Source organism: Ctenopharyngodon idella, chromosome 7 (genome assembly GCF_019924925.1).
Source record: "Ctenopharyngodon idella isolate HZGC_01 chromosome 7, HZGC01, whole genome shotgun sequence".
Classification (NCBI taxonomy): domain Eukaryota; kingdom Metazoa; phylum Chordata; class Actinopteri; order Cypriniformes; family Xenocyprididae; genus Ctenopharyngodon; species Ctenopharyngodon idella.
In genome coordinates, this window is record NC_067226.1 from 49,254,314 (window position 1) to 49,281,856 (window position 27,543).

The window sequence follows — 27,543 nt, forward strand, 5'->3', positions numbered from 1 at the left end:
CAGTTCTGCACTAAAAATCACAGTACATGATGGGTACAAAAAGGGTTAACAATTATACAGGGCACCAATTATACAATTATACAGTATTTGGACAACATGGCAGGCACCACTTATTTAGGGTATAGTGCAGGCATATATAGGGAGTAGGAAACCATTTTGAACATGTAAGAATTGAAAAAAATGAAAATAATGAACAAGATCTACATGCAGGAGTGAAAATAGCTCAGAGGCCTCACTGCGATTCACACACACATACAGAGAGCTCTGTTTAATTAGTCCAAGAGTTTGTCATCGTTTGGCACCAACAATACTGTGTTGTTTTCTACTAGTGACTGTGTAAAGAGCGAAAAGGCACACTGACACGTACTCTAGTCCTAATGAAGTGAGCCAGCTGTGCATTTTCACATCCTGAGACAGCTGATAAACAAAACGAGCTCCATCACTTTAATAAACCTCTCGCTCCGTCTCTCTCCTCTGTCTTTTCATTCAGTAATGAAATCTATAGACTATTATAATCCTGTGTGATTTGTGCTACACTGATATGCTCTCATTAACACAGTCAATTTCCTTACTACTACTCAAACCGGCCTCTTTTCCTTCTTAGTCTCACACTTACTGTTATCTGATATGCAAAAAACCTGAATTTCTCCTCATTTTATCCATTGTCTTTTCTGGCATATGGTCATGCCAAAAATTGGTACTACAAATGTGATGAACATATCAAGCAACATGTAACATTTAGCATATTTTCACGACTATTGGCAGAACTGTGTTATTTACATTGTAATACTGTGATGACCAATGAATTTTCATTTTTTGATTTCTCAATGCTATTGATATAATAACAGGAAAGCCTCTCACCTCTCTTTAACTGAAAAAATGGCTGGTTTTTGTTTCAGTAATGAAATGAGAGTCTTTACTTAGAGAGAGAGAGAGACAGATGGAAGATGCGGGACAGTGACACTCTAGAGTAGACAAACCACACTGACTTAATCGTTATAGAAAGCTGCCAAAGGACAGAGAAAAGGTTTAATATTCATATAGAGGAGAGAGACCAGGAGATGGTGTCTGTGTCTGTGTGTGTGTGTGTGAGAGGTTCAGGTTTGAGTGGCAGGGCAGTAGATTGCATCTCCTGTGCAGGGGATCTCTGAGAGCACAACCGAGTTATCTGTTTACAGCTCTGAGACAGGCTGCAAGAGCACAGCTATCAACACACACAAAATGTATGTATGTGTGTGTGTATATATATATATATATTATATATATATAGGAGCGGGCTAATTCCAAGCCACATATCGTCACTTCTTGTTTGTTGCTGCCGCGCTGTTTGAGTTAGAGCTCCGTCGAGTTGATTCCTAATTGCTTGTTTTTTTCTTAAAATCAAATTTATAACCTACCATTCTCTCTTTTACGGCGGGGGAACACATCCCCGACACTATTTTATATAAAAAACACTCGGATTGCCTTGATATCGCTAGTTTTATCCGACTTCTCGAACATTCGCTACTAGCTTTAGCCCGTTAGCAATAGCGGCGTGGTCACACTAGCGTTTGTACTCTTCTCACTCACAATATTATTGTTCATCTATACTAATGGCGGGCGTACCGAATGTGTCTCTATCTTTGAGTGCAGGTGAGGACACGTTCGAGCTGCATGCGGTGCAGTTGGAGCTGGAGGCCGTGGAACGACAGATCCGGACCCTTCTGGAGAAACAGGCCGAGCTACGGGAGCGGCGAACAGCGCTGGAAACATCCCGTGCTGACGCTCACCAATCCTCGGTAAGTTTGCAGCGCGATATTAACATTCCTGCTTCCTCTACGCCGTGTACTTCTCTGCACAGGGCCCGAGAACCCAGAACGCGTTCATCCCAGCCCTCGTTCACTCCGGCGCCGTCACACCAGGGACCTTGGGTTCTTCAGCAACGGAAGGCGCGAGCCAGGCCTCGGACCAGGACCTCTCCCCCTCCGCCGCCCCCGGTCTTCGAGGTCTCGACGAGGAACCGCTTCTCCCCTCTTCGCGAGGCAGAACGAGACGCCGTGGTCATCGGAGACTCCATCGTCCGTCACGTCCACGCTACCACAACCAAAGGTAAGGTGCGCAGTCACTGTTTTCCTGGTGCTCGTGTCCTCGATGTCTCTGCGCAGGTTCCCGCGATCCTGAATGGCGCTGAGAGCATCGGAGCTGTTGTTCTGCACGTGGGGGTGAACGACACCAGGCTGCGGCAGACGGAGGTGCTGAAGCAGGACTTCAGGAGCCTGATCGAGACGGTACGAGCCACATCGCCCGCGACGAGGATCATCGTGTCCGGACCGCTTCCGACGTACCGACGTGGACATGAAAGGTTCAGTAGATTATTTGCTTTAAATGAATGGTTAATGTCTTGGTGTACTGAACAGAAGCTGCTCTTTATAAATAATTGGAATCTTTTCTGGGAGCGACCTAGGCTCTTCCGTGCTGATGGCCTGCACCCCAGCAGAATCGGAGCTGATCTTCTGTCGGAGAACATCTCCAAGACGCTTCGCACCGTATGACTAGTAAGTCAAACCTCAAATCTAGTCTATAGAAACTGTGTCTATTCCCCGAATAGTGAGGTTCAACTATAAAAATAAAGGATCTAGAAAAAATCTGATCGTGATCAAACCAGAAATTCGCAAAATTACCGAACAAAAACAATTTCTAAAGCTAGGGCTACTAAACATTAGATCGCTGACACCTAAGGCGGTTATTATAAATGAAATGATCACAGATAATAGTCTTGATGTAATTTGCCTTACTGAAACATTGCTTAAACCAAATGATTATTTCGGTCTTAATGAGTCTTGTCCACCTGGCTACTGTTATAAAAATAAATGCCGTCCGGTTGGCCGTGGCGGTGGTGTTGCAACAATCTATAGAGAGATTCTTAACGTTACCCAGAAAACAAAGTACAGGTTTAATTCATTTGAAATTCTCGTGCTAAACGTTACACTCTCAGATATAAATAAAAAGTCGCTACTATCTCTTGCTTTGGCTACTGTTTATAGACCTCCAGGGCCTTATGTTGATTTCCTAAAAGAGTTTGCAGACTTTCTCTCAGACCTATTGGTCAACGTTGATAAAGCGCTGATTGTTGGAGATTTTAACATTCATGTAGATAATACAAATGATGCGTTAGGGGCTGCGTTTACAGATTTACTAAACTCGTTTGGGGTCAAACAAAACGTCACTGGACCCACTCACCGTCTTAATCATACACTAGATTTAATTATATCACATGGAATCAATCCTACTGATATAGAAATTCTACCGCAAAGTGATGATATCACTGATCATTACCTTGTAACATGCGTACTGCATACTGCTGATATTTGTCAAATTGCGCCACGATATCGACTAGGTAGAACAATTCTTCCGACAACTAAAGATAAATTCACAAATAAACTGCCTGATCTGTCTCACCTGCTCATTGTACCCAAACACACAAATGATCTTGAGAAAATTACTAGCAGTATGTGCACCACTTTCACTAGTACATTAGATACTGTTGCACCGATGAGATTAAAAAAGGTTAGAGAGAAAAATACTGTACCATGGTACAACAATATTACTCACGCTATCAAAAGAGAAACTCGTAATCTAGAACGCAAATGGAGACAAACTCGTTTAGAGGTCTTTAGAATCGCGTGGAAAGACAGCTCGTCCCGTTATAGAAAGACTCTAAAAGCAGCCAGGGCCGAACATCTCCGCAAACTCATAGAAAATAACCAAAACAATCCAAGGTTCTTATTTAGTACAGTGGCTAGATTAACAAATAAACAGACATCACCAGAACAAAACATTTCATTACAGTTTAGTAGCGATGACTTTATGAATTTCTTTACTGAAAAAATCGAAAGCATCAGAAATACGGTTCTAAATGTACAACCCTTGACAGAGATTTATGATTCAGCCTCAATTATCGTCCCTCAAGAACAGTTGCAGTGCTTTACAACTATAGGACAGGAAGAGCTAAATAAACTTATCACAGCGTCTAAACCAACAACATGTTTATTAGATCCAATACCCACTAAACTACTGAAAGAATTGTTACCTGTAGCAGAAGAGCCTCTTCTCAATATTATTAACTCGTCTTTATCTCTAGGTCACGTTCCAAGACCGTTCAAGTTAGCAGTTATTAAGCCTCTCATTAAGAAACCACAATTAGATCCAAATGTATTGGCAAATTACAGACCCATTTCAAATCTTCCATTTATATCGAAAATATTAGAAAAAGTGGTGTCGGTCCAATTGTGCTCCTTCCTGCAAAAAAATGCTATCTATGAAAAATTTCAGTCAGGATTCAGGCCTCATCATAGCACAGAAACTGCGCTCGTTAAAATTACAAATGACTTACTTCTAGCTTCTGACCAGGCTGTATCGCAATACTAGTGTTACTTGATCTCAGTGCTGCGTTCGACACTATAGGTCATAAAATACTCCTAGATCGACTACAGAATTACATTGGTATCCAGGGACAGGCATTACGGTGGTTTAGGTCGTATCTATCAGACCGTCACAATTTTGTTTATTTAAACGGGGAAAAATCTAAGATAACAATAGTAAATTATGGAGTGCCTCAAGGATCTGTGTTAGGCCCTCTGCTATTTTCAATATACATGCTGCCACTTGGTAATATTATAAGAAGACATGGAATTAGTTTCCACTGCTATGCCGATGATACTCAATTATATATTTCAACACAACCAGATGAAAACTCTAAATTATCCAATCTGACAGAGTGTGTTAAAGAAGTAAAACATTGGATGACTAGTAATTTTCTTCTATTAAATTCAGATAAGACTGAAGTATTACTTATTGGGCCAAAAACCTGTACACAGAATCTCTCAGACTACAATTTGCATTTAGAAGGATGTACTGTTACTCCATCCTCGACAGTTAAAGACCTGGGTGTTATATTAGACAGCAACTTGTCCTTTGAAAATCATATTTCATATGTTACAAAAACAGCCTTCTTCCACCTCAGAAACATTGCTAAGATACGGAATATGTTATCTGTTTCAGATGCAGAAAAGTTAGTTCATGCTTTCATGACGTCTAGACTAGATTACTGTAATGCATTACTAGCTGGTTGCCCTGCTTCCTCAATAAACAAGCTACAATTGGTACAAAATGCAGCTGCTAGAGTTCTTACCAGGTCAAGAAAATATGATCATATAACACCAATTTTATCATCTCTTCACTGGTTACCTATTAAGTTCCGTATCGATTATAAAGTACTGCTAATGACCTATAAGGCTCTAAATGGTTTAGCTCCTGTGTACTTAACCGACCTTTTATCGCCCTACAATCCTTCACGCTCTTTAAGATCACAAAACTCTGGACTTCTGGTTGTACCTAGGATAGCTAAGTCCTCTAAAGGAGGGAGAGCATTTTCACATTTGGCTCCTAAACTCTGGAATAGCCTTCCTGATAATGTTCGGGGCTCAGACTCGCTCACCCAGTTTAAATCTAGATTAAAGACACATCTCTTCAGCCAAGCATTCACATAATCCATCTCATATCAGATCAATTGCACATGACTATCTTTGCTTAATGTTATGAACAGCAGCTATGCTAATTATTCTCCATTTGCTTTTCTGTTTTACCTCGGGACGCCCGTCCCGAGGTGACTAGAGAGTACATCAGTTTCAGTTTGGATCCAGCCTCTTAAGAAGACCTCAGATGACTAAAACTTTGGAAGAGACGGCGCCAACTCCTGCGATGACTTCAGAAGATGCAACATCTGGATCAACACGCACATTCACATTCTATAAATCCTAATTATTGTTAATATGTAATTCATTTTTCCAGGAGCTCTTTGCTTCTACCTCCAATTAAATTGCTAACAGTGATTGTATGTTAATCGCCTAAATTATTACATTATTAGCTAACTGCAGTCTCCAAATTGTAATGTTGATATGCATTCTCTGTAAAGCTGCTTTGAAACGATATGTATCGTGAAAAGCGCTATACAAATAAATGTGAATTGAATTGAATTGAATATATAAAATAGGTAATCACTGTAGGTAATCACAGCCGTGCTGATACAGAGCCATAATCATTACGAGTGTGATATTGCATTTATACAACAGTTCAACGGCACGAGTGTGTAAATAAATAAGAAACAACAACGGAGTGTCTTTAACACAATCTATTGTGAGGAACTACTTCCTTCCGCCACGGATTCAAATCTCAAGTTGACAGTTTAACAGTTGAGCACAATCCTCCGTTACTAATTCTACAACATCACTTTAGAACTAGTAAGGAAGGAACGTTGAGTCACTTCATTGAAACTCACTGTAATATGTAGAGTATTATGAGAGAGAGATCGCCTGAGTGAGTGTATTACCTGCATCTAGCTGATATTCTTCAGGACAATCTTATATTCATAATCACAAAATCAGTTTGAATGTCCGCTGAGGAAAGCGATATCTTTGTCTTTGTCCTTTTAACATTTAAGAGGATTTCACATGACAGCGCTAGTCAATGCATTTGTCAGTTGCATCTGGTAAGATGATGTTTAAAGTAAAAATAACCTCCTTGTTTCCTTGTTTCAGTCCATTTCAATATAAAAGTCTTTGCGACTGACTGACTCACTCATAAAGACAGTCTTTGCTGCCATCTATTGGCGTATTAATGTAACTTTCACTAAAGTCGAAATCACTAACGGACTCTTAATACAGCATGTTATTTATATAAAATATTATTTATGGAACAATAATATTTAAATTAACAGCAATAGCCATTATAACAGTATAAGAAGTAAAATAGGAAATAAAAAAGCAAACAGTTCAGTCAAACGAACAAAAGCAGCGCTCTAGTTAGTGCAGGATTTAATTCCAATGTAAATATAAACTTATGAAACTTAATATAGCCCTTGAGCCAAATCTATTAGGTCTGGAACAAGTAATAGATTAATAAGACCAAAGATTGTCCATTTGATACACCCAAAATTAATTATACTTCACGTTTAAACACTATCTACATAATAGCCAGTGGCAGATTCCCAAAGCACTGGCCGAGATGAAGCAGTTCTCTGCGGATACATGAGCGCTGAACGCTCGCTGACAGCCTGAAGCTCGCATCTCCGAAAACATCTAAACAAATTGTAAAATAGGCACCGTTTACATATAAATCGCATTATTTGAGGTCTAAACAACAGCATTCTCACCTAAAAACTCTTAAAACTACATTCCGTTACAAAATAACAGTAGTATCTATAAAAATATGGTGGGTTTGCTCATCCGTCAAAATCTCTTTTTGGATGTTAAAGTTTCTACAGCATGTGTTTTTTTCTGCTACTTTCAGCCCGACGCAGTTATCATTTTCACATCCTGCGCCACGTTGTTTAAATAGCAAATGCGCTCGTATCCATCTGTTCACCCATGGGCGTGCTGGTCTGAAAACGGGGTGTGTTCAGGTGCATTGTTGGCGTGTTGCTATTTTGAGGAACTGAAATAGACTGCATCAGTCTGCATGACCAACTGAAACCTGCTCTAAAGTCAATGGTACAGTGTTTTTTTTTTTGTTGTTGTTATTTAAAGAGCTTGTTAGTTATATACGCCTATAGGCGTGTGTACACTTTGCTTATTATACACACAGGGACGGAGCAGCACACAAACATGCCAAATATTAAAAATCTTTCTTCGCTAGAGAAGCGTTCAGTTCTTCCGCTTGTAAATTCCACCATGTAAATAGTGAATCCGCCATGGCATGAGCACAACTGGCTTTTAAAGGGAATGGGAGATGAGACTCTGATTGGTTTATTGTACGTTACACCCTAAACACACCCATCACTCATTAAGAGAACAGAACCCTTCAAGACCATGCGCCGGGTGTGCTGACTGTTTTTCCCGTCCTTAAACTAGCAAAAGTAGATTCGAACATGTCCTAAGTGCACCTGCACCATGCGTTTTAGACCATGAGCTTAGATCATTAAAATAGGGCCCTGTATGTTTACAGTCATGTATAGTACAGCAAAAGACATTTCTGAGGAAATTCTCTTCCAAAGTCTTTACCTTTAAATGAAAAAAGTAAAGGGAGTCTGTGTTTGTGCTTTAGTATGCATAGTTGTGTAATGAACCTTGACGATGGCCACGCTGTGCTTAATGCAGGATAATTCTGGCCTTTCCAGGAGGAACACTCATGATTTATTCATGACAGTCCATCCGTCTGTTCCTGATGCTTGTGTGCCAAGATCGCTCTCTTACAAATACTCAGAAGAACCTGTAGCTTTGAAGACACCAGTGCCAATAGCAGTAGAATTGCGTCGTGCCGGAGGTGAGTCAACTGGGTCGTGATACGCCGTCATGTCTGATACTTCTAGAGTGTGACTCAGCATCATAATGAGTTTATGACATCTTCAGCTGAAGTGTATGTTCAGCTTCATATATATATATAAAATATTTATTACTTCCCTTCCTTTGAAATCAAATATCTGTGATTTCTTGTTGCATTGCTGCATTAAAAATCAATAGGCAAGTCACCACATAATGGCGAGTTAAAAAAAAAAACTTTTAGGAAAATTAACATCAATTTATGAAGTAAACTTCTGTGATGTTCTTTCAAATTTTTCAGTTGTATTGACAATTGAACATTTAAGTCATTAAGTCATTTTGAAATAGGGAAATCAATGTGTCACAGTTGGTCTCAAACACAAGGCGAAATGAAGAAGAGTAGATGAATACAGGCTTTAATGATAACACGTAGGAATAACACAACCATACAAGGACGAGAACGGACGAGGAATGAGGATGAACACAAGGCTTAAATACATGTAGCAAACAAAGGGAACTTAACAAGGTGAAGAGATAATTAGACACAGGTGAATCAAATAAACTAATGAAACAGAATGGGGAAAACTAGGTCACAGGGGAAGCACAGAAACATGAGGATTTGTAACAGTGGATACAAACAGAAAAATAACTGCAGAAGTGGAGGACTGTTACAGTTGCTATAGTAGCAAAGCACGATGCAGACGAGGATGACGATAATAACAATACTTTAATATAACACAGGAGATTCCAACAGGGTAGATAACATAACTCACATGTGAACATGAACATGAACGAGAACGGACCAGGAGTGAAGGAGAACACTGGGTATATATACACATGTGACCAACAAAGGGAACTAAACAAGTTGATGAGTTAATTAATGAGACACAGGTGGATCAAATGAACTAATAAAACAGGCAGGGGAAAACTAGGTCACAGAACACAGTACATGTAACAAGGACATGAGTGAAAAGTCTATTAAGAATTGCCCCGCCTCAAACCCTCCCCTTCCCCCCTTTTTTTCTTTTTTTTCTTTTTTTTTTTTTTTTTGCTTGACAAAAATGGTACTCAAAACAATCAATTAATCTTAACTTTGGTTTTCTAAGTAAAAAAGTCATGGTATGTGAATAGTACAGCTTACTAGATTTTTACAATTAACTGTGCTATTTTGAGACCATGAAATATGAACTAAAATGTGCTTTTAACATACTATCTCTGTATTTAAAAAATTTATTTAGTTACCACTTGTAGTAAACTTGAACCCATAATGTACTACAAGTGTTAACTAAATAAATATATTTTTTAATACAGAGATAGTATGTTAAAAGTATATTTCATGGTGTGTCAAAATAGCACAGTTGAGTACACTTAATGTTCTTTTAAGATTATCTTAAGAAGTACTAAAGAAGAACTTTTAGTATATTAAGTACAAAATTAGTGCATGAAAATAGAGCACTTTAAGTACATTATAGAAACGTACTTTTTTTTCACCTGGGATTGTCTAATTCTCTAGGATCAAGTTGTGTTTTTTTAATAAGAGTTTTAATAATAGTCAGCTTAAAAGTTTTCGGTACGTATCCTAGTGACAAAGATGAATTAATGATATTAAGAGGAGGATCTATGACCTCTGGAAGCATCTCTTTCAATAGCTTAGTCGGTATAGGGTCTAACATACATGTTGTTGATTTTGATGATTTAACAAGTTTAGACGATTCTTCCTCTCCTATAGCAGCGAATTAATTGAATTTTTCCTCAGGGATACTACAATGCTACTACCGAGTGTGCTCGTTGTACCATTGTGTTGGACTAATTTCCTTAATCTTCTTTAAGCGCAAAGGAGCACGTTCCGTGTAATAGAATCGCCAATAACCAGGGCACTTTCAACAGGATTCTCAGTGGCTGCGTCACTGAGTGGGGAGAACCTGTTTGATGTTCTAATTGGAACAGAAGAGCGGTGTTTTGTCCCGCGACTATGCTGTCTCACAGTCACCCAGCTGCCCTGCTGCACGGGCTCAGCCGGAACTGAAAAATGTACGGGGTTTGATAAGCTAGTCACATCCAAAGCAGTCTCTATAGCCCTTACATTCTTACTATCCTCGATTAAAGTTTGGATGCACGTCTCTAATTCTGAGATTTTCTGTCAGCCTGACTATCTCCCTGCATTTATGACATCTGAATTTCTCGTCGCTGACAGAGAAAGCTATACTGAACATGTGACAGGCAGTGCAAGTAACAATATAAGGAGAGGATGACATAACTCACCGTGTTTGTAGACTGATCCGACTCACCAGTTGATTTGATGGACTTGTAGAAAAAGGAGAGCGCGAGAGAAAAAGACGGTAGGCACGGATGACAAGTTAATGCTAACGTTTTGTGATAGCGATTTAGATTAAAGATTTTTTTAAAAAGTCAAATTAATGTGATAGGCAATATTAGACAATATCAGATATATGGTGATGATAATATAAACAACAAGGAATGATAGTAAGAGATTCAAAACAAAGCTATACGGAGCTACAGACGCAAACCACTGAGCAGCGAGGCAGACCGGAGCAATCAATCAGCCCTGTCGATCAGGAGCAAAACTATACCCTGTGAAGGCCTCGTCGACAAGACAGCCATCGGCAAAGATCCTCAGCAGAGACCACAAGAACCAGACAGGTCCTCTGCACAGACCCTATGACCAGCTTCAGCTCCATACCGGAGTGATGAATCCCATCTTCAAGCAGATGGAACTGGATGATTATTGGAATGCTACTGATCCTGTAATACTTGTAATACTACCTGAATCATAGTCATGCAGTGCTTGTTTGTTGGCCAGATGAGAACTGAGCGACTGAGTTTTTTTCCTTCATTCTGTCACCTGTTGGAGTTTTCCTTACCACGGTCGCCTCTGGCTTGCTTAGTCAGGGACACTTAATATTTATCAATATCATTGATCTGACTGTACTGACACTACTGGATGAGAACTGAACTGAGCTGGACGATGACATCACTGTTTTCTTCTGAACTGCTTTATAGCTGAATTGAACTAATTTTATATTTGATGATCTTTACACAGTTTAAATTAAACCGAATCAACACTGAAGTGATTTCAACTGAATAATGACTGTTTTCTATTGTCTTTACAGCAGAATTATGTTCTTTTTCAATTACTGATTCAGTATTTTCCTGTTGATCACTGTGAAGCTGATTTTTTGCGCTTTTGTTTTTGGAAATGTATAATCCAGCAATATTTGTAAGAATAGTAACTATTTTTGAAGTGTTATCAAGTGTTAATGTTATTTTTTATATTGAATTACTGTTATTGTTAATAGTTGTAAATAGTCTCCTTGAGAAATAGTTTTAAAATAAAACTAGAATAAAAATATAGCAACAAGCGGTTATCATCATGGTCCAAACACCAAGACTCTGCAGTTATACAATGTCTCTTTTCAAATATAAGTCTTTAAGTATCTCTTTATGGAAGTATTAATCTATGTACTGTATTAAAAAAGACAATTAATAAGCAATCTCTTTGCTATAATGTTTCCAATACCATTAGATATATAAAATTTGAGGTAATGGTTTTGTGGAGATTTCTTTGCAAACTGATTATACTTTAATTACTTTTGTTAACCTTTATGAAACTATAATGAATTTCAATGCAGGTTAGGTAAGTCAACCTATAGAACCATTTACACAGATTTTAAATTACGAGACCAAAAAGGATTTGTTATCTTGTTAGCCAACATTAGTATTACGGCCATCTCTCATTCTCTAGCTGTTATGATTCTCGTGATAAAGACACAAGCAGCTACAAAAATCTTTGAAAACAAAAACGTTTCCATTCGTTACAGTACTAATATACTTTTAATAGCTTAAACATTCCAGCTTTTTTTTTTTTTTTATCTATTTGTGTGGAGTGTAAGTGTAATGTATGGAGCGGGGCAACGGAATTGGAGATCCACGTGCAGGCTTTATTCATAAGAGCATAGTCGTACAGGAAGTAGGTCAAACACCAGCAAACATTAACCAGAAGGCAAGGCAAGAGAGTAATCCAAAACACAGGCAATGGTCAAGGCAGGCAGCAAATGATCAAAAACAAGAAATGAGTCCAGGGTCAAAAAACACAGGCAAGGCAAGGCAGAACAAGGAAACCAGGAAAACAGGATAACATACGACTAAATACTCAGCAATGTGTGTGTTAGAGTGCAGCTTATAAAGTGTCACTGATGGGAAACAGGTGTGAGTGTGTGATTAGTTCATAGATGGGGAATTGTGGGAAATGGAGTCCGTATAACCAAGCTGATGAACACAGACCCAGGGCACACGTAACAGAGCCCCCCCTCAAAGGAGTGACTTCCAGGAGAGGAAGATGGCCTGAAAACTGAAGCAGGGCAGACGACCAGGGTGAAAGTGGCTGGACAGACGACCAGGGCGAAGAAGACTGGACAGACGACCAGGTAGACAGAGTTGAAGACCCCCACGGCGGAGCAGATGACCACCAAAGCAGTTCAGACGGGCTTGAAGACGACCACCATTGCAGCTCAGATTGGTTTGAAGACCCCTATGGAGAAGCAGACGACCACCACTGCAGCTCAGAGGGGCTTGAAGATCCCCACGGTGGATCAGATGACCACTACTGCAGCTCAGACGGGCTTGAAGACCCCCATGGCGGAGCAGACGACCACAACAGCAGATCAAGTAGCACTGGGAACCAACATGGCTGAACAGGAGAAACTGAAACATGAAGCACAGAGAGGTTAGCATTGGCCCCTAGGGCCATGACAGTGCAGGCAGGGAGCTCAGATTGGAACGTCCTCTCTGGTCATGTTGCGGCGGGCAGGCAGTTCAGGAACAATCTCTGTGGTTATGTCGGAACAGACAGGAAACTCAGAGACTACCTCTGTGGTCGTGTCAAGGCAGACAGGAAACTCAGGGATGACCTCCGTGATCATGTCAAGGCAGACAGGAAACTCAGGGACGACTTCCGTGGTCGTGTCAAGACGGACAGGAAACTCAGGGACGACCACGAGGCTGGATTCTAGGACTGGGACAAACTCTGGACTGGACTCATGGACAGAGGTGCACTCAGGAATGGACATATAGATTGAAGCTCAGGAGCGGATTCATGGACTGGAGCGTGCTCTGGGACTGGAGTTGATGTGTGCGTAGCCCACACACACCAAATGGCAGTGGCCATAATGGCCAATGCTGCAATGCGTGGCAGCCATCTCGGCTGAGGGCTCAGGCGCGGCAGCCATCTCAGCTGAGGGCTCAGGCGTGGCAGCCATCTCAGCTGAGGGCTCAGGCGTGGCAGCCATCTCGGCTGAGGGCTCTGGAAGATCTGCTGAGAAGTGACGAGGCTCTGGAATGGCTACAAATACAGGAACGGACTCCATTGCAGCCATCACAAGAACAGGCCCTGGTGAGGGAATTACTGGGTTTGGATGTACGGAGAGTATCGGGGTCGCGATAATCAGAGTGGAAGGCATAGAACTTTGCAACGGTACAAACTCCACTGCCACCGGAGCTTGTTGAAGTTGCCCCCCCATAAAGTCTCTTAGACTGCAACTGAACTTCCCTTCAGGAAACCAGGATTTTATGGGCTCATTTAGGCCAAAATGGAAAATGTCCTTCAAAGCCACACCATCAAATGGAACTAGAAAAGACAGCTCACAGAATTGGTGAACACATTCCTCAATAGATAAGTCTCTTTGCCGCAGCTGTAGTAGCTGGTTGACTAGATCCATGGTTGAACTGGAAACGCTCATAAAAGCCGCTGGATCTTGGTATGGCTGAGTATTCTGTAATGTATGGAGCAGGGCAATGGAGTTGGAGATCCACGTGCAGGCTTTTTTATTCATAAGACTGTAGTCGTACAGGAAGTAGGTAAAACACCAGCAAACAGTAATAAGAAGGCAAGGCAAGAGAGTAATCCAAAACACAGGCAATGGTCAAGGCAGGCAGCAAATGATCAAAAACAAGAAATCTGTCCAGGGTCAAAAAACACAGGCAAGGCAAGGCAAGGCAAGGCAGAACAAGGAAACCAAGAAAACAGGATAACATACAACTAAACTCAGCAATGTGTGTGTGTTAGAGTGCAGCTTGATGGGAAACAGGTGTGTCACTGATGGGAAACAGGTGTGAGTGTGTGATTAGTTCCTAGATGGGGAACTGTGGGAAATGGAGTCAATATAACCATGAACACAGAGCCAGGGCACACGTAACAGTAAGTGATTCGCAGGCAGCAGAGAATGACGTCACTGGCAGAGTCAGACGCTTCTCTTTCAAATCACACAGTGCGGCACACAGCTCTCTTTATAGGCTGTCTCTTTCTAGCGTATCCCAGTCTGGTTTTGTTCCAGTGTCATGAAACCCTTGTAAGAATATCGGTCACAGGCTCCATGACAGTGCATACCTGATGGGATGATGGTGATGTTAAACAAAGACAGCTGTCAATCATGGCATCTTTATCCAGTCTCATGAAGTCCCGCAGGGCTCTTCAGTCCACCGTACGCTCGGTTCTCTGACTGGATCTCCTCTGAATCTCTGAATCACTAAATCTGAGAACAAAAATTTCACAGTGTCCAATAACTTTCAAAGGGCATAATTGCCAATATATATAACTGTTGTTATATAAAAAGAAATTTACAAACAAATTACAAACAATACAACAAATACTATAGAGATACAAATTAAATAAACTTGTTTTTCAGATACAGTAGGTTTATTTATCATGTATACATTTATTTAACATATTTTGTTGTTTTATTAACATTAATGACAAATATAGGCTACGGTCCCTTTAAGACCGAATCCATGGATACTGACACATATCCTGTTTTCACCCAAATGTTTACGTCCACTTAAGCCATAACCGACTGTATTTACGTGAGATACTCCACACGATGGATATTTTCACAACTATATGTTTTGACCATTCAGTCGCAAGGAGAACTGATCGCGAGAGAACTGGGATCGCGCACAAGAAAGAGAGAGAGCGCGCAAGAGGGAGCGCTTCTGGTCTGTCATTCAGCGCGATTCCACCCATCCCGCCTTCACTGATCGATAACGAATTGTGATTGAAAGCATGCAGTTCGCAATGTGTGTGTTGTCATCATTAATTTGAAGTATTTCAACTCCCTTGAGGACATTGTTTCTGCTGCTGCCGCCGGTGTCTCTGTGCACGGAAAATTCTGTCAGTTACGTCACGTGAGGTATTGGTCTTTGGTATCAGGGGTATTTTTACAAGTACAAGTACATGAGCTTGGTATCGGCCGATACCGATACTGGTATGGGTATCGGTGCATCCAAAAACCCATTCTGAGTGATGTCTGAAGACTTGTGCTGAACATTTCCTTGCAAGTTACAGAGACCCAAACTGTAAGAAGCAGAGATAAAAGCAATATGGACCAGTCAATCATGAGCCCACAATCCTTCAGAGCAATGGAATCAAATCTCGTCTAAAAAAAACAAAAAGTGTATTGTGGCAAAAATAACTAGTTATAACCATAAATACGCTGCTAAATAAACAATACAATATAAAACTGTGTGAATGTATTAAAGGGGTTATGAACTGAGAATACAGATTTTCCTTGATCTTTTGATAATTAAAGGGGTCATGAACTGCACTGGTTTATTGTTTTATAATGTTTCCTGGGGTGCACTTATAATGTTAGTATGCTTTTTACATCCAAAATTGTCATAATTCATGAATAAAAGGCATTTTTCCTACTCTGATTTTAGCCTCTGGTTTGAACGCTCCGTTTTAAGGGGCGTGTCTGCTGTGAGACTTCAGTGTAAACGCCCACTGCTGTGATTGGCTAACATCTTTGCATATCTAAATATCCAAGTATTACTCTCTCTTTTAGCGTGTTTTTACTATTACAGCTCTAAGGTTAACTAATCGTGAAAAGTGTTGCATTATATTTAGATCGTGGCATGAAAGGTTGCAGAGATGAACATTGTAGCCAATCACAGACAATGTTGAGCGCATGAAAGCAATCTCGTCATTGCAACTCAATTTCTGTACACTAACAAATGCTTTCATCTTCACTAACAGTGCAAACGCGATAAAACTAAAAGATTCGTTGAATAAAACGGGAGTTTTGCGCGTCAGTCACTGATAAACTCGCTGTTTGATTGACAGCTTCAGCACGCGCTGCTCCAACGAATACAAAGGGGGCTTTCTTTGAGCTTTCTTTATATAATTTGATCACCGTTAAATAACAGATTATTTTCATCCTACTAAGAGAAACAACGCAAGTTGACGTTTAGTCACTGGTTTGATTTACTGACACACAGACAAAGAACATCTGACTGTACATGAATCATTACATATCAGATCAGGCATTAGATTTAACACAGTGACTTACATGTTGCATTACTGTCGAGTCCAGGCACTGCACAATATTTTGTAATCCTCAACGGCATGTTTATTGCTTGGTAGCTCGATCTGGTTTAGCACCACATATGTTACTTATGCGCAATTCAGTGGGCGGGGCTATACGGGCAGGGATGAAGTAGGCGAAGATCTTCTTCTGCAGAGGAGGTGCTTGCTGCCCTTTGACGTCATAGATCCCCACTTTGTAAATCCTGTCGTTTTCTGGATCTGGTGTCAATTAAAGCTTTTATTGGACTAACAAGGAAGTTTTCAGCTCTAAAACTTACAGGATATTCTTATAGTATGATGACCTCTTATATGTCAAAAGCTCAAGGAAAATCTGATTGCTCATGTCATGACCCCTTTAAAAGGTCATTATACTAGAAAAATATCCTGCAATTTTCAGAACTCAAAACTTCTTGTTATTCCAAAACCAGCTTTTATTGAAACCAAGGCCAGAAAATGACATGATCTGAAAAATGTGGAATTATGGTGTCAGAGTGCCGCCTTTGTAGAAGAAGATCCCATACAAGATGACAGGACTAAAAATAACATTACCTTCCAAAGGATCCTAATGCTAGGAAAATGTGAAAGTCTTGGCAGAGCATTATTTGTTTGTATTCGGTTCATTTCAAGCTGGATTATTTGGCAATTCAGTCACAACTGATATAACTGTGTCTCCAATTTATGCGCAGGCTTTGCAAACAGACTTTTTACAATATGTATCTGACACCAACTCACACATCATGTAAGTAACAATTGTAATTGTAATTAGAAATTATCTAATTGTAATTGTGTAATTATTTTGTAAATTATAAGTTCAGACAGATTTTCTTTGTCTCAAAATTTAATAGTATTTATGCATCAGTAGGCCTAAATCAAGCCAGTGACTAAACGATCAACTACACATTTTTTTCTCTTAGTAGCATGTAAATAATCTGTTATTTAAATTGTGATTAAATTATACAGAAAGCGATCAAAGAACGCTCCCTTTACAAATTGTTGGTGCTGTCAAGTCAAGTCAAGTCACCTTTATTTATATAGCGCTTTTTACAATGTAGATTGTGTCAAAGCAGCTTTACATTGATAACTGGTACATTGTTTGGCTGCACAGCATCTCTTAAAGAATAGTGTCAATGCAGGCAGATCAAAAGCACTGTTGAATATCAAATGTCAAGTCAAGTGTCCCCAACTAAGCAAGCCAGAGGCGACAGCGGCAAGGAACCCAAACTCCATCAGGTGACATCAGGTGGCAGACAAGTGGCAAATTGGTGTTAAAATGGAGAAAAAAACCTTGGGAGAAACCAGGCTTAGTCGGGGTGCCAGTTCTCCTCTGGCCAACAGTGCTTTGTTACAATTCAGGTTGCTATCATAAGTCCAATAGGATCGCAACATTAAAAGTATTTATTTCAGTTCCATCCAATTGAGGATCGTATTCATCACGCCGGTATGGACGGTTGTTGAGGAACTGTGTCGTGGCTGTCGTGTCGATGAGGCCTTCACAGGGGATGATCTAGTTGACTCAATCTCTGCTGATACTTCAGGGCTGCGTTGTGGTCGTGTCAAGGTGCAGGTCCTTGGTCTCACCTGGATACGGCCCGGATCCGGTTGACTACGGTGAACCTCGGGATAAACAGAAAGACTAATATTAGCGTAGATGCCATTCTTCTTCTGATGTAACGAGTACATCAGGTGTTATAGGAAGTGTTCCCGGTTCCGGCTGACCTAATTTATGCAGCCTAATAATCCTTTAACGGATTTGGAAATATAAATTGGTAATGTGTTATGTGTATGCCAGGTTAAAGAGATGCGTTTTTAGTCTAGATTTAAACTGACAGAGTGTGTCTGCTTCCCGAACAATGCTAGGAAGATTGTTCCAGAGTTTAGGTGCCAAATAGGAGAAGGATCTACCACCTGCAGTTGATTTTGATATTCTAGGTATTATCAGCTGGCCTGAATTCTGAGATCGCAATAGACGTGAAGGACTATAATGAATTAGGAGCTCGCTCAGGTACTGGGGAGCTAAACCATTTAGTGCTTTGTAAGTAATTAGCAAGATTTTAAAATCTATACGATGTTTAACAGGAAGCCAATGCAGTGTTGACAGAATTGGGCTAATATGGTCATACTTCCTGGTTCTAGTAAGAACTCTAGCTGCTGCATTTTGTACGAGCTGTAGTTTATTTATCAGGCGAGCAGAACAACCACCCAGTAGAGCGTTACAGTAATCTAGCCTTGAGGTCATGAACGCATGAACTAACTGTTCTGCATTTTTCATTGAGAGCATATGTCGTAGTTTAGATATATTCTTAAGATGGAAGAATGCGGTTTTACAGATGCTAGTAACATGGCCTTCAAATGAAAGATTGGTATCAAAAAGCACACCCAGGTTCCTAACTGACGACGAAGACTTAACAGAGCAGCCATCAAGTGTTAGACAATATTCTAGGTTATTACGTGAAGAAGTTTTTGGTCCAAAAATTAGAATCTCTGTTTTTTCTGAATTTAGTAGTAGGAAATTACTGGTCATCCAATTTTTTATATCAGCTATGCATTCCGTTAATTTTGTGAATTGGTAAGTTTCGTCAGGGCGCGAAGAAATATAGAGCTGAGTATCATCAGCGTAACAGTGAAAACTAACGCCATGCTTCCTAATGATATCTCCCAAGGGTAGCATGTACAGAGTGAACAGTAACGGTCCTAGTACTGAGCCTTGTGGTACTCCATATTGAACTTGTGATCGATATGACATGTCTTCGTTTACTACTACAAACTGATAACGGTCAGATAAGTATGATTTGAACCATGACAATGCAATTCCACTAATGCCAACATAATTTTCGAGTCTATTTAAAAGAATATTGTGATCAATAGTGTCAAATGCTGCACTAAGATCCAGTAACACTAATAGAGAGATACAACCACGATCTGATGATAAGAGCAAATCATTAGTAACTCTAATGAGAGCAGTCTCAGTACTATGGTACGGTCTAAATCCTGACTGGAAATCCTCACAGATACCATTTCTTTCTAAAAAGGAACATAGCTGTGATGATACTGCCTTTTCTAGTATTTTTGACAGAAAAGTGAGATTTGAGATCGGCCTGTAATTGACTAATTCTCTAGGATCAAGTTGTGGTTTTTTAATAAGAGGTTCAATAATAGCCAGCTTAAAAGTTTTTGGTACGTATCCTAATGATAAAGATGAATTGACGATATTGAGAAGAGGGTCTATGACCTCTGGAAGCATTTCTTTCAATAGCTTAGTCGGTATAGGGTCTAACATACATGTTGTTGATTTTGATGATTTAACAAGTTTAGACAATTCTTCCTCTCCTAAAGCAGTAAATGAATTGAATTTTTCCTCAGGGACACTACAATGCACTATCTGACAGCATGAGTTTCTGGACACTTGTCAAAACTCTCGCTATAAACAGTGACTGTCTTTCACTACACACTGAATCTCTTACTATATTTACATTGTTAGTTATGGTGAAAACATTTAGAGTGCAGAAATCGCCTTGCAATGACGAGATCACTGCTTTCACGTGATCAACAGACTGTCATCTGCTCAATGCTCATCACTGCAACCTTTCATGTAATGGGAATAGATCTAAATATAATGCAATAATCAACACTTTTCACGATTCATTAATCTTAAAGATTCTACATGTAATACTTATTTTAAATGCAAGGATGTCAGCCAATCACAGCAGTGGGCATTTACACTGAAGTCTCGCAGCAGACACGCCCCTTAAAGCAGAGCGTTCAAATCAGAGGGCTAAAATCAGCGTTGAAAATAATTTATTTCTAAATTATTATTTTTTTAATGTAAATTAACATATTAACCTTTTAAATGCACCTCAGGAAACATTATATAATACAAAAATCCAGTTCATGACCCCTTGAAAATTTTTAATTTCAATTCTAAAAGAAAACACTTAAAAATAAAGTTTAAACTGACTAAATTAAACCAGAGGACCATATGCAACCTAGATAGAATGGTCTTCAGACATTGTCTTGGACAAAAGACATTCAATAATTTAAAGACTTGTTTAGTCTTGGAAGTTGGCAGAAGCCCAAGAGAAACACTGTTTTATATCTCATTGACAAGCATAAGCTATTGTATAACCATATGAGCCATGTTTATGTTACAAAACTGAATTCAAAATAGCCAAAAGCAACTGGGTGATTCTCATGAAATCTTTATTTCAAGGTTTTCAAACATGAAAAATTTTCAAAAAGTTTGTATCAACAAATTTCCTTTTTAGACATTAAGAGCAGGGTCTGAAGTGTTTGTGATCATTTTTGAACATATTTTCTAAAACAAGTCCTTAAAAATCTCATTACCACAACAGTCTGCAAATGTCAATACCATTGGGAAAGCTAATACATTTTCACATTTTTAAACATTGATTATTAACGGCCATGCACAGTTACATGAAACTGAAATAATATATATTTTTTAATTTTTATTTGATTTTCTCATTACCGCAACACCTGCTGCCATTTGAAACCAAATATTTTTTTATTATTTTATTGAAACCTGATATATTTTCAAAATTATATTGCTGTCAGGATACAGTCAGAGACAGACAGTTAAGTACAAATCAACAGTTCTTTATTTAGAGACAGAGGCACGGATCTGGCAGACGGGACAGCAGGTGAGTGAATATAACAAGCACGTGAATCAGTAATGACAGTGTGTTTGTTGCAGGAATGGATAGAAGCAGGCTGGATGATAGACGTAGGACGGTGGATGACGGAACATCTGGAAGGTAGGTCGATGCAGGTAAGTATCAGGAAAGGAGTCTGTATGGTAAGCTGAGACGTACACACATCATGACATCCATAGACAAGACCAGACCACTGTGGGGAGGAAGGTGACTGCTTAAATAGGGACTGCAGATGAGTGTAAACGAGGGTGATGGTTTGCAGGTGCCGGTGATTGATGAGTGAGTGCAGGTGAGGAACAGGAGGGATGCTGGGAAATGGAGTGCAAGTGCTGGTGGCTGTGACAATTGCAAACGTGAAAGAACATATTGTATATTCTGCACATGCATTTAAAAGCAAACTAATATTTTTCCATTTATTAAATAAATATTAAATAACTTGTTGCGGTAATGATACATAGGTTACGGAAATGAGGTTGCTGATTTTGGTAATATCAATCATGGATTTAAGTTCAATCAGTTTGATTTTGCAGTGCTTCAAAAATATAGGATTATGTAGGCTAAAAACTGAGAACACACAGTATAATGTGCATTTAGCAATACAACATGCACCATCCATTTATCAGATTAGTTTTAAAAATTACTCATAATTTAAGAGAATAGTAAAGAAAAACAATATTGCTGGAATCATCCAAATGATGAACAGCAAACATTGATAACATCGATATCAGATTTGACCAAATTTAAAGAGCTCAAACATTTTGCATTAATATTGGGATGTCATTACCAACATTTTGCAGCATGTTATTCAGTCCTCATCAATCCTCTCAGCAGCATGAAAAACAAGGCTTTTATTAAAATTCTGAATAAATTGTAATGTAGACGCATGCATTTTCTGTAAAGCTGCTTTGAAACGATATGTATTGTCACAAGCACAAATAAATGTGAATTAAGTTGAAATACACATTGTGAGAACTGAACTCTGAACAAAAACTTGCTTTTCAAGGGGTGAGTGGATTCTAAAAACAACTGATTGACCATTGCATTCAAGAAAGCAACAGATGTGTCTGTGATTAGCTCCTGAGCTCAATGCTGCAAAATGCATTGTACATAGAAAACTTTAAAGCTCTCCAAAGCTCAAACACAAATACACCCTGGAGCATTTGCCAAAAATGTTTTGCCATTATTAGTATACAAAATAATTACACTGGTGGAAAGTCTTCATGTGCCAACATGTTTGTGGGCATCCACATTTGTGTAGACTTCCTGACACTGTAGGTTCCTTTTTTTGTAAACCTTTTCTCTGAAATTTGTCACACTAGCCTTTGCTAAAGTTTTCCAACAGTCAGTAAATATTATTTAACTTAACTCATAATATATACAGTATTTAAAAATAGCCTGTATGATCAAATTCTCATTAATGAAACAGAAGTTCTCTCTACCAAAACTGGCCTTAAATTGTTGCGGTAAGTGAGAATAGCTTTGTGGAGGATTAAGGTACCTTAGCATATTTTGTTAAATTCAGAGAAGCCATGATGATTTAGCAAACTTTAAATGTACATAATTAGACATTAATGAAGTACATTTTTCACAGAAAATTGTTGATTTAAAGTTTTTCTAAATGAGGAAAAGGTCCTGTTACGGTAATGATAATCAAAATGTCGTGTACATGGCCTGACATTTTTAACTGGAGAAATATAAAGAGATCTGACTAGCTGGTAGCCATCTTTGAGGTTCTAGCACATGTGTTGCTTAATTCAAAATCAAGATTTATTTATGTGTGTGTGTGTAAAGAGTCCTTTAAAAATGTTGTGGAGGATGAGAACATAGACTTATTTTTCACTTCCAAAAACTGTAAATTTAATAGATCTAATATTGTCACATGGAATTGATATTGATGCTGTTGAAATTCTGCAGCAGAGTGACGACATCTCAGATCATTATCTAGTCTCGTGTATACTACATTTAGTCAAGGCGGCTAAACTGCCTCCATGCCATAAATATGGTAGAACCATCACTTCTACCACTAAAGATCATTTTATAAATAATCTTCCTGATCAGTTTTATCGCCTTAGCATACCAGAAAGCTTAGAAGACCTCGATGTTGTAACAGAAACTATTGCCTCTGTCTTTTCCAGCACATTAGACATTCTCCTTTGCGCTTAAAAAAGATTAAGGAAATTAATCCAATGCCGTGGTACAATGAGCACACTCGGGCCCTAAAGTTAGCAGCCAGAAAAATGGAGCGCAGCTGGAAGAAAACAAACTTAGAAGTATTTCGCATTTCGTGGAGAGAGAGAATGATTGAGTACAGAAAGGCCTTAAAATCTGCTAGATCTGCTTATTTTTCAAAACTTTTAGAAGAAAATAAACACAACCCTAGGTATTTATTTGATACAGTGGCTAAATTAACAAGAAATAAAGCTTCAACTTCTGATGTTTCCAAAGAGCACAGCAGTAATGACTTTATGAACTTCTTTACTTGCAAGATTGATAATATTAGAGAAAAAATTATAACCATGCAACCGTCTATTACAGTATCGCGTCAGATAGTGCATTGTAGTGTCCCTGAGGAAAAATTCAATTCATTTACTGCTTTAGGAGAGGAAGAATTGTCTAAACATGTTAAATCATCAAAATCAACAACATGTATGTTAGACCCTATACCGACTAAGCTATTGAAAGAAATGCTTCCAGAGGTTATAGATCCTCTTCTTAATATCGTCAATTCATCTTTATCACTAGGACACGTACCAAAAACTTATAAGCTGGCTATTATTAAACCGCTTATTAAAAAAACCACAACTTGATCCTAGAGAATTAGTCAATTACAGGCCGATCTCAAATCTCACTTTTCTGTCAAAAATACTAGAAAAGGTAGTATCATCACAACTATGTTCCTTTTTAGAAAGAAATAGTATCTGTGAGGATTTCCAGTCAGGATTTAGACCGTACCATAGTACTGAGACTGCTCTCATTAGAGTTACTAATGATTTGCTCTTATCATCAGATCGTGGTTGTATCTCTCTATTAGTGTTACTGGACCTTAGTGCTGCATTTGACACTATTGATCACAATATTCTTTTAAATAGACTCGAAAATTATGTTGGCATTAGTGGAATTGCATTGTCATGGTTCAAATCATACTTATCTGACCGTTATCAGTTTGTAGTAGTAAACGAAGACATGTCATATCGATCACAAGTTCAATATGGAGTACCGCAAGGCTCAGTACTAGGACCGTTGCTGTTCACTCTGTACATGCTACCCTTGGGAGATATCATTAGGAAGCATGGCGTTAGTTTTCACTGTTACGCTGATGATACTCAGCTCTATATTTCTTCGCGCCCTGAGGAAACTTACCAATTCACAAAATTAACAGAATGCATAGCTGATATAAAAAATTGGACCACCAGTAATTTCCTACTACTAAATTCAGAAAAAACAGAGATTCTAATATTTGGACCAAAAACTTCTTCACGTAATAACCTACAATACTGTCTAACACTTGATGGCTGCTCTGTTAAGTTTTCGTCGTCACTTAGGAACCTGGGTGTGCTCTTTGATACCAATCTTTCATTTGAAGGCCATGTTACTAGCATCTGTAAAACCGCATTCTTCCATCTTAAAAATATATCTAAACTACGACATATGCTCTCAATGAAAAATGCAGAACAGTTAGTTCATGCGTTCATGACCTCAAGGCTAGATTACTGTAACGCTCTACTGGGTGGTTGTTCTGCTCGCCTGATAAATAAACTACAGCTCGTACAAAATGCAGCAGCTAGAGTTCTTACTAGAACTAGGAAGTATGACCATATTAGCCCAGTTCTGTCAACACTGCATTGGCTTCCTGTTAAACATCGTATAGATTTTAAAATCTTGCTAATTACTTACAAAGCACTAAATGGTTTAGCTCCCCAGTACCTGAGCGAGCTCCTAATTCATTATAGTCCTTCACGTCTATTGCGATCTCAGAATTCAGGCCAGCTGATAATACCTAGAATATCAAAATCAACCGCAGGCGGTAGATCCTTCTCCTATTTGGCACCTAAACTCTGGAACAATCTTCCTAGCATTGTTCGGGAAGCAGACACACTCTGTCAGTTTAAATCTAGACTAAAAACGCATTTCTTTAACCTGGCATACACATAACACATTACCAATTTATATTTTCAAATCTGTTAAAGGATTATTAGGCTGCATAAATTAGGTCAGCCGGAACCGGGAACACTTCCTATAACGCCTGATGTACTCGTTACATCAGAAGAAGAATGGCATCTACGCTAATATTAGCCTTTCTTGTTATCCCGAGGTTCACCGTAGTCAACCGGATCCGGGCCGTATCCAGGTGAGACCAAGGACCTGCACCTTGACACGACCACAACGCAGCCCTGAAGTATCAGCAGAGATTGAGTCAACTAGATCATCCACTGTGAGGGCCTCATCGACATGACAGCCACGACACAGTTCCTCAACAACCGTCCATACCGCCGTGATGAATACGATCCTTAATTGGATGGAACTGGAATAAATACTTTGAATGTTGTGATCCTGTCGGACTTATGATAGCTACCTGAATCGTAACAAAGCACTGTTGGCCAGAGGAGAACTGGCCCCCCGACTAAGCCTGGTTTCTCCCAAGGTTTTTTTCTCCATTTAAACACCTATTTGCCACTTGTCTGCCACCTGATGTCACCTGATGGAGTTTGGGTTCCTTGCCGCTGTCGCCTTTGGCTTGCTTAGTTGGGGACACTTGACATTTGACTTGACATTTGATATTCAACAGTGCTTCGATCTGCCTGCATTGACCCTATTCTTTTAAGAGCTGCTGTGCAGCCAAATAATGTACCAGTTATCAATGTAAAGCTGCTTTGACACAATCTACATTGTAAAAGCGCTATATAAATAAAGGTGACTTGACTGTATTCCAAGTTCTTCTCGAATTCTGTCCATTATTTTCCCCTGGTGAAAGTGAAGCACTGCAGCGTCCTGCGGTTCCTCCGGTTTGGACACGTTAGCTTTTATTTATCTCTCAGCAATTCATCATGAGTCAGGCTACAGAGCTCACTCTGCTCTACGACCGCCAAACTCTCTAAATGCTGCACATACGACATGCTTCTAATGGCTGCACCATGCTCCCTGTCACGGTGAGAATGAAGAACAGCTGACAAATCTTGGTGGGAGATTTTCCCCATAAGGTAAGTGGACCCTACATACACATTTCCACCCACATTTGCAGGCTCTGACAGCCCATCTACTGCTTCACCATCCGTACGTTCACACGAAAGATGGAACATGTTCTGCACCTGCTCGACAGCAACAGACTCGGCCTCATGCAGCAAAATGTCGTAAGGTGTCCTTGTCAATCTGTGCAAAATTCTCGAAGTCGCAAATGGTTCCCTGCTTAATGCATCTGCCACTATATTTTTTGGACCAGGGATATACTGAATATCAAAATTGTAAGACGCCAGCTTTGCTTCACATGCATCCAACTTGGGCTTTGTGAGAATGTACTTGAGTGGGTTATTATCAGTCCACACAGTAAATCTGTGTCCCCGCAGCCAGTGACTGAATTTATCACAAATAGCCCACTTCATCGACAAAAACTCGAGTCTGTGTGCTGGGTACTTCGACTGCGCATGATTTAAAGACTTGGACGCGAAGGCAATAGGCCTTGCCATGGCACATCCCTCCTGAACCTGCAACAAAGCGGCCCCAAGCCCACTAGTGGAGGCATCCACAGACAACAGAAACGGCTTCGAAAAATCTGGGTGTGCAAGCAGGACCTGACTCACCAAGGCAGACTTCAAACTCTCCAGGGCTGATCTGCAGTCATCAGTCCAATCCGTTGGACAAAGTGTACTACTTCTTTTCAGTCGTTTCACACCCCTCCCCACTCTAGGTCTTTTCTGTCCTGTCAACAGCTGAAACAAAGGCTTAGCCAGCATAGAACAATTTTCTATGAAATGCTGGTAGAACACCACCATACCTAAAAAGGACCTGATCTTACACGCCGATGGTGTAACACAATCACTCTTCATCAAATCCTTCTCAGAAATACTCATAATGGCATCAATTTTTGCTGGATCACTGGCCACCCCCTCTTCAGACACAATATGACCCAAAAATTACACCGACTTTCTCAAAAACCTAAATTTTGAAGGAGACAATTTCAAATTGTGGTCTTTTAGACGCCGAAACACCA

At 39.6% G+C, this 27,543-nt stretch overlaps 1 protein-coding gene across 4 annotated transcripts; it reads left to right on the top strand.

Moving 5' to 3' along the window:
* The first annotated feature begins 1,283 nt into the window (after positions 1-1,283).
* Positions 1,284-26,132, top strand: LOC127516797 (uncharacterized). Of its 4 annotated transcripts, none has more exons than XM_051901672.1 (2): positions 1,284-2,534; positions 25,651-26,132. In XM_051901672.1, the coding sequence occupies exon 1, from the start codon at positions 1,593-1,595 to the stop codon at positions 2,529-2,531; it is 939 nt and encodes a 312-aa protein (XP_051757632.1). In that variant the 5' UTR covers positions 1,284-1,592; the 3' UTR covers positions 2,532-2,534; positions 25,651-26,132. The 4 variants fall into 4 exon arrangements, with proteins under 4 accessions (XP_051757632.1, XP_051757630.1, XP_051757631.1 ...); XM_051901670.1 differs by lacking the exon at positions 25,651-26,132 and adding an exon at positions 5,645-6,014; XM_051901671.1 differs by lacking the exon at positions 25,651-26,132 and adding an exon at positions 5,653-6,014.
* Positions 26,133-27,543: the final 1,411 nt, after the last annotated feature.

Coding starts and splice junctions, on each gene's coding strand:
- LOC127516797 (XM_051901672.1), top strand. CDS start 1,593: ATGGCGGGCGTACCGAATGTGTCTCTATCTTTGAGTGCAGGTGAGGAC.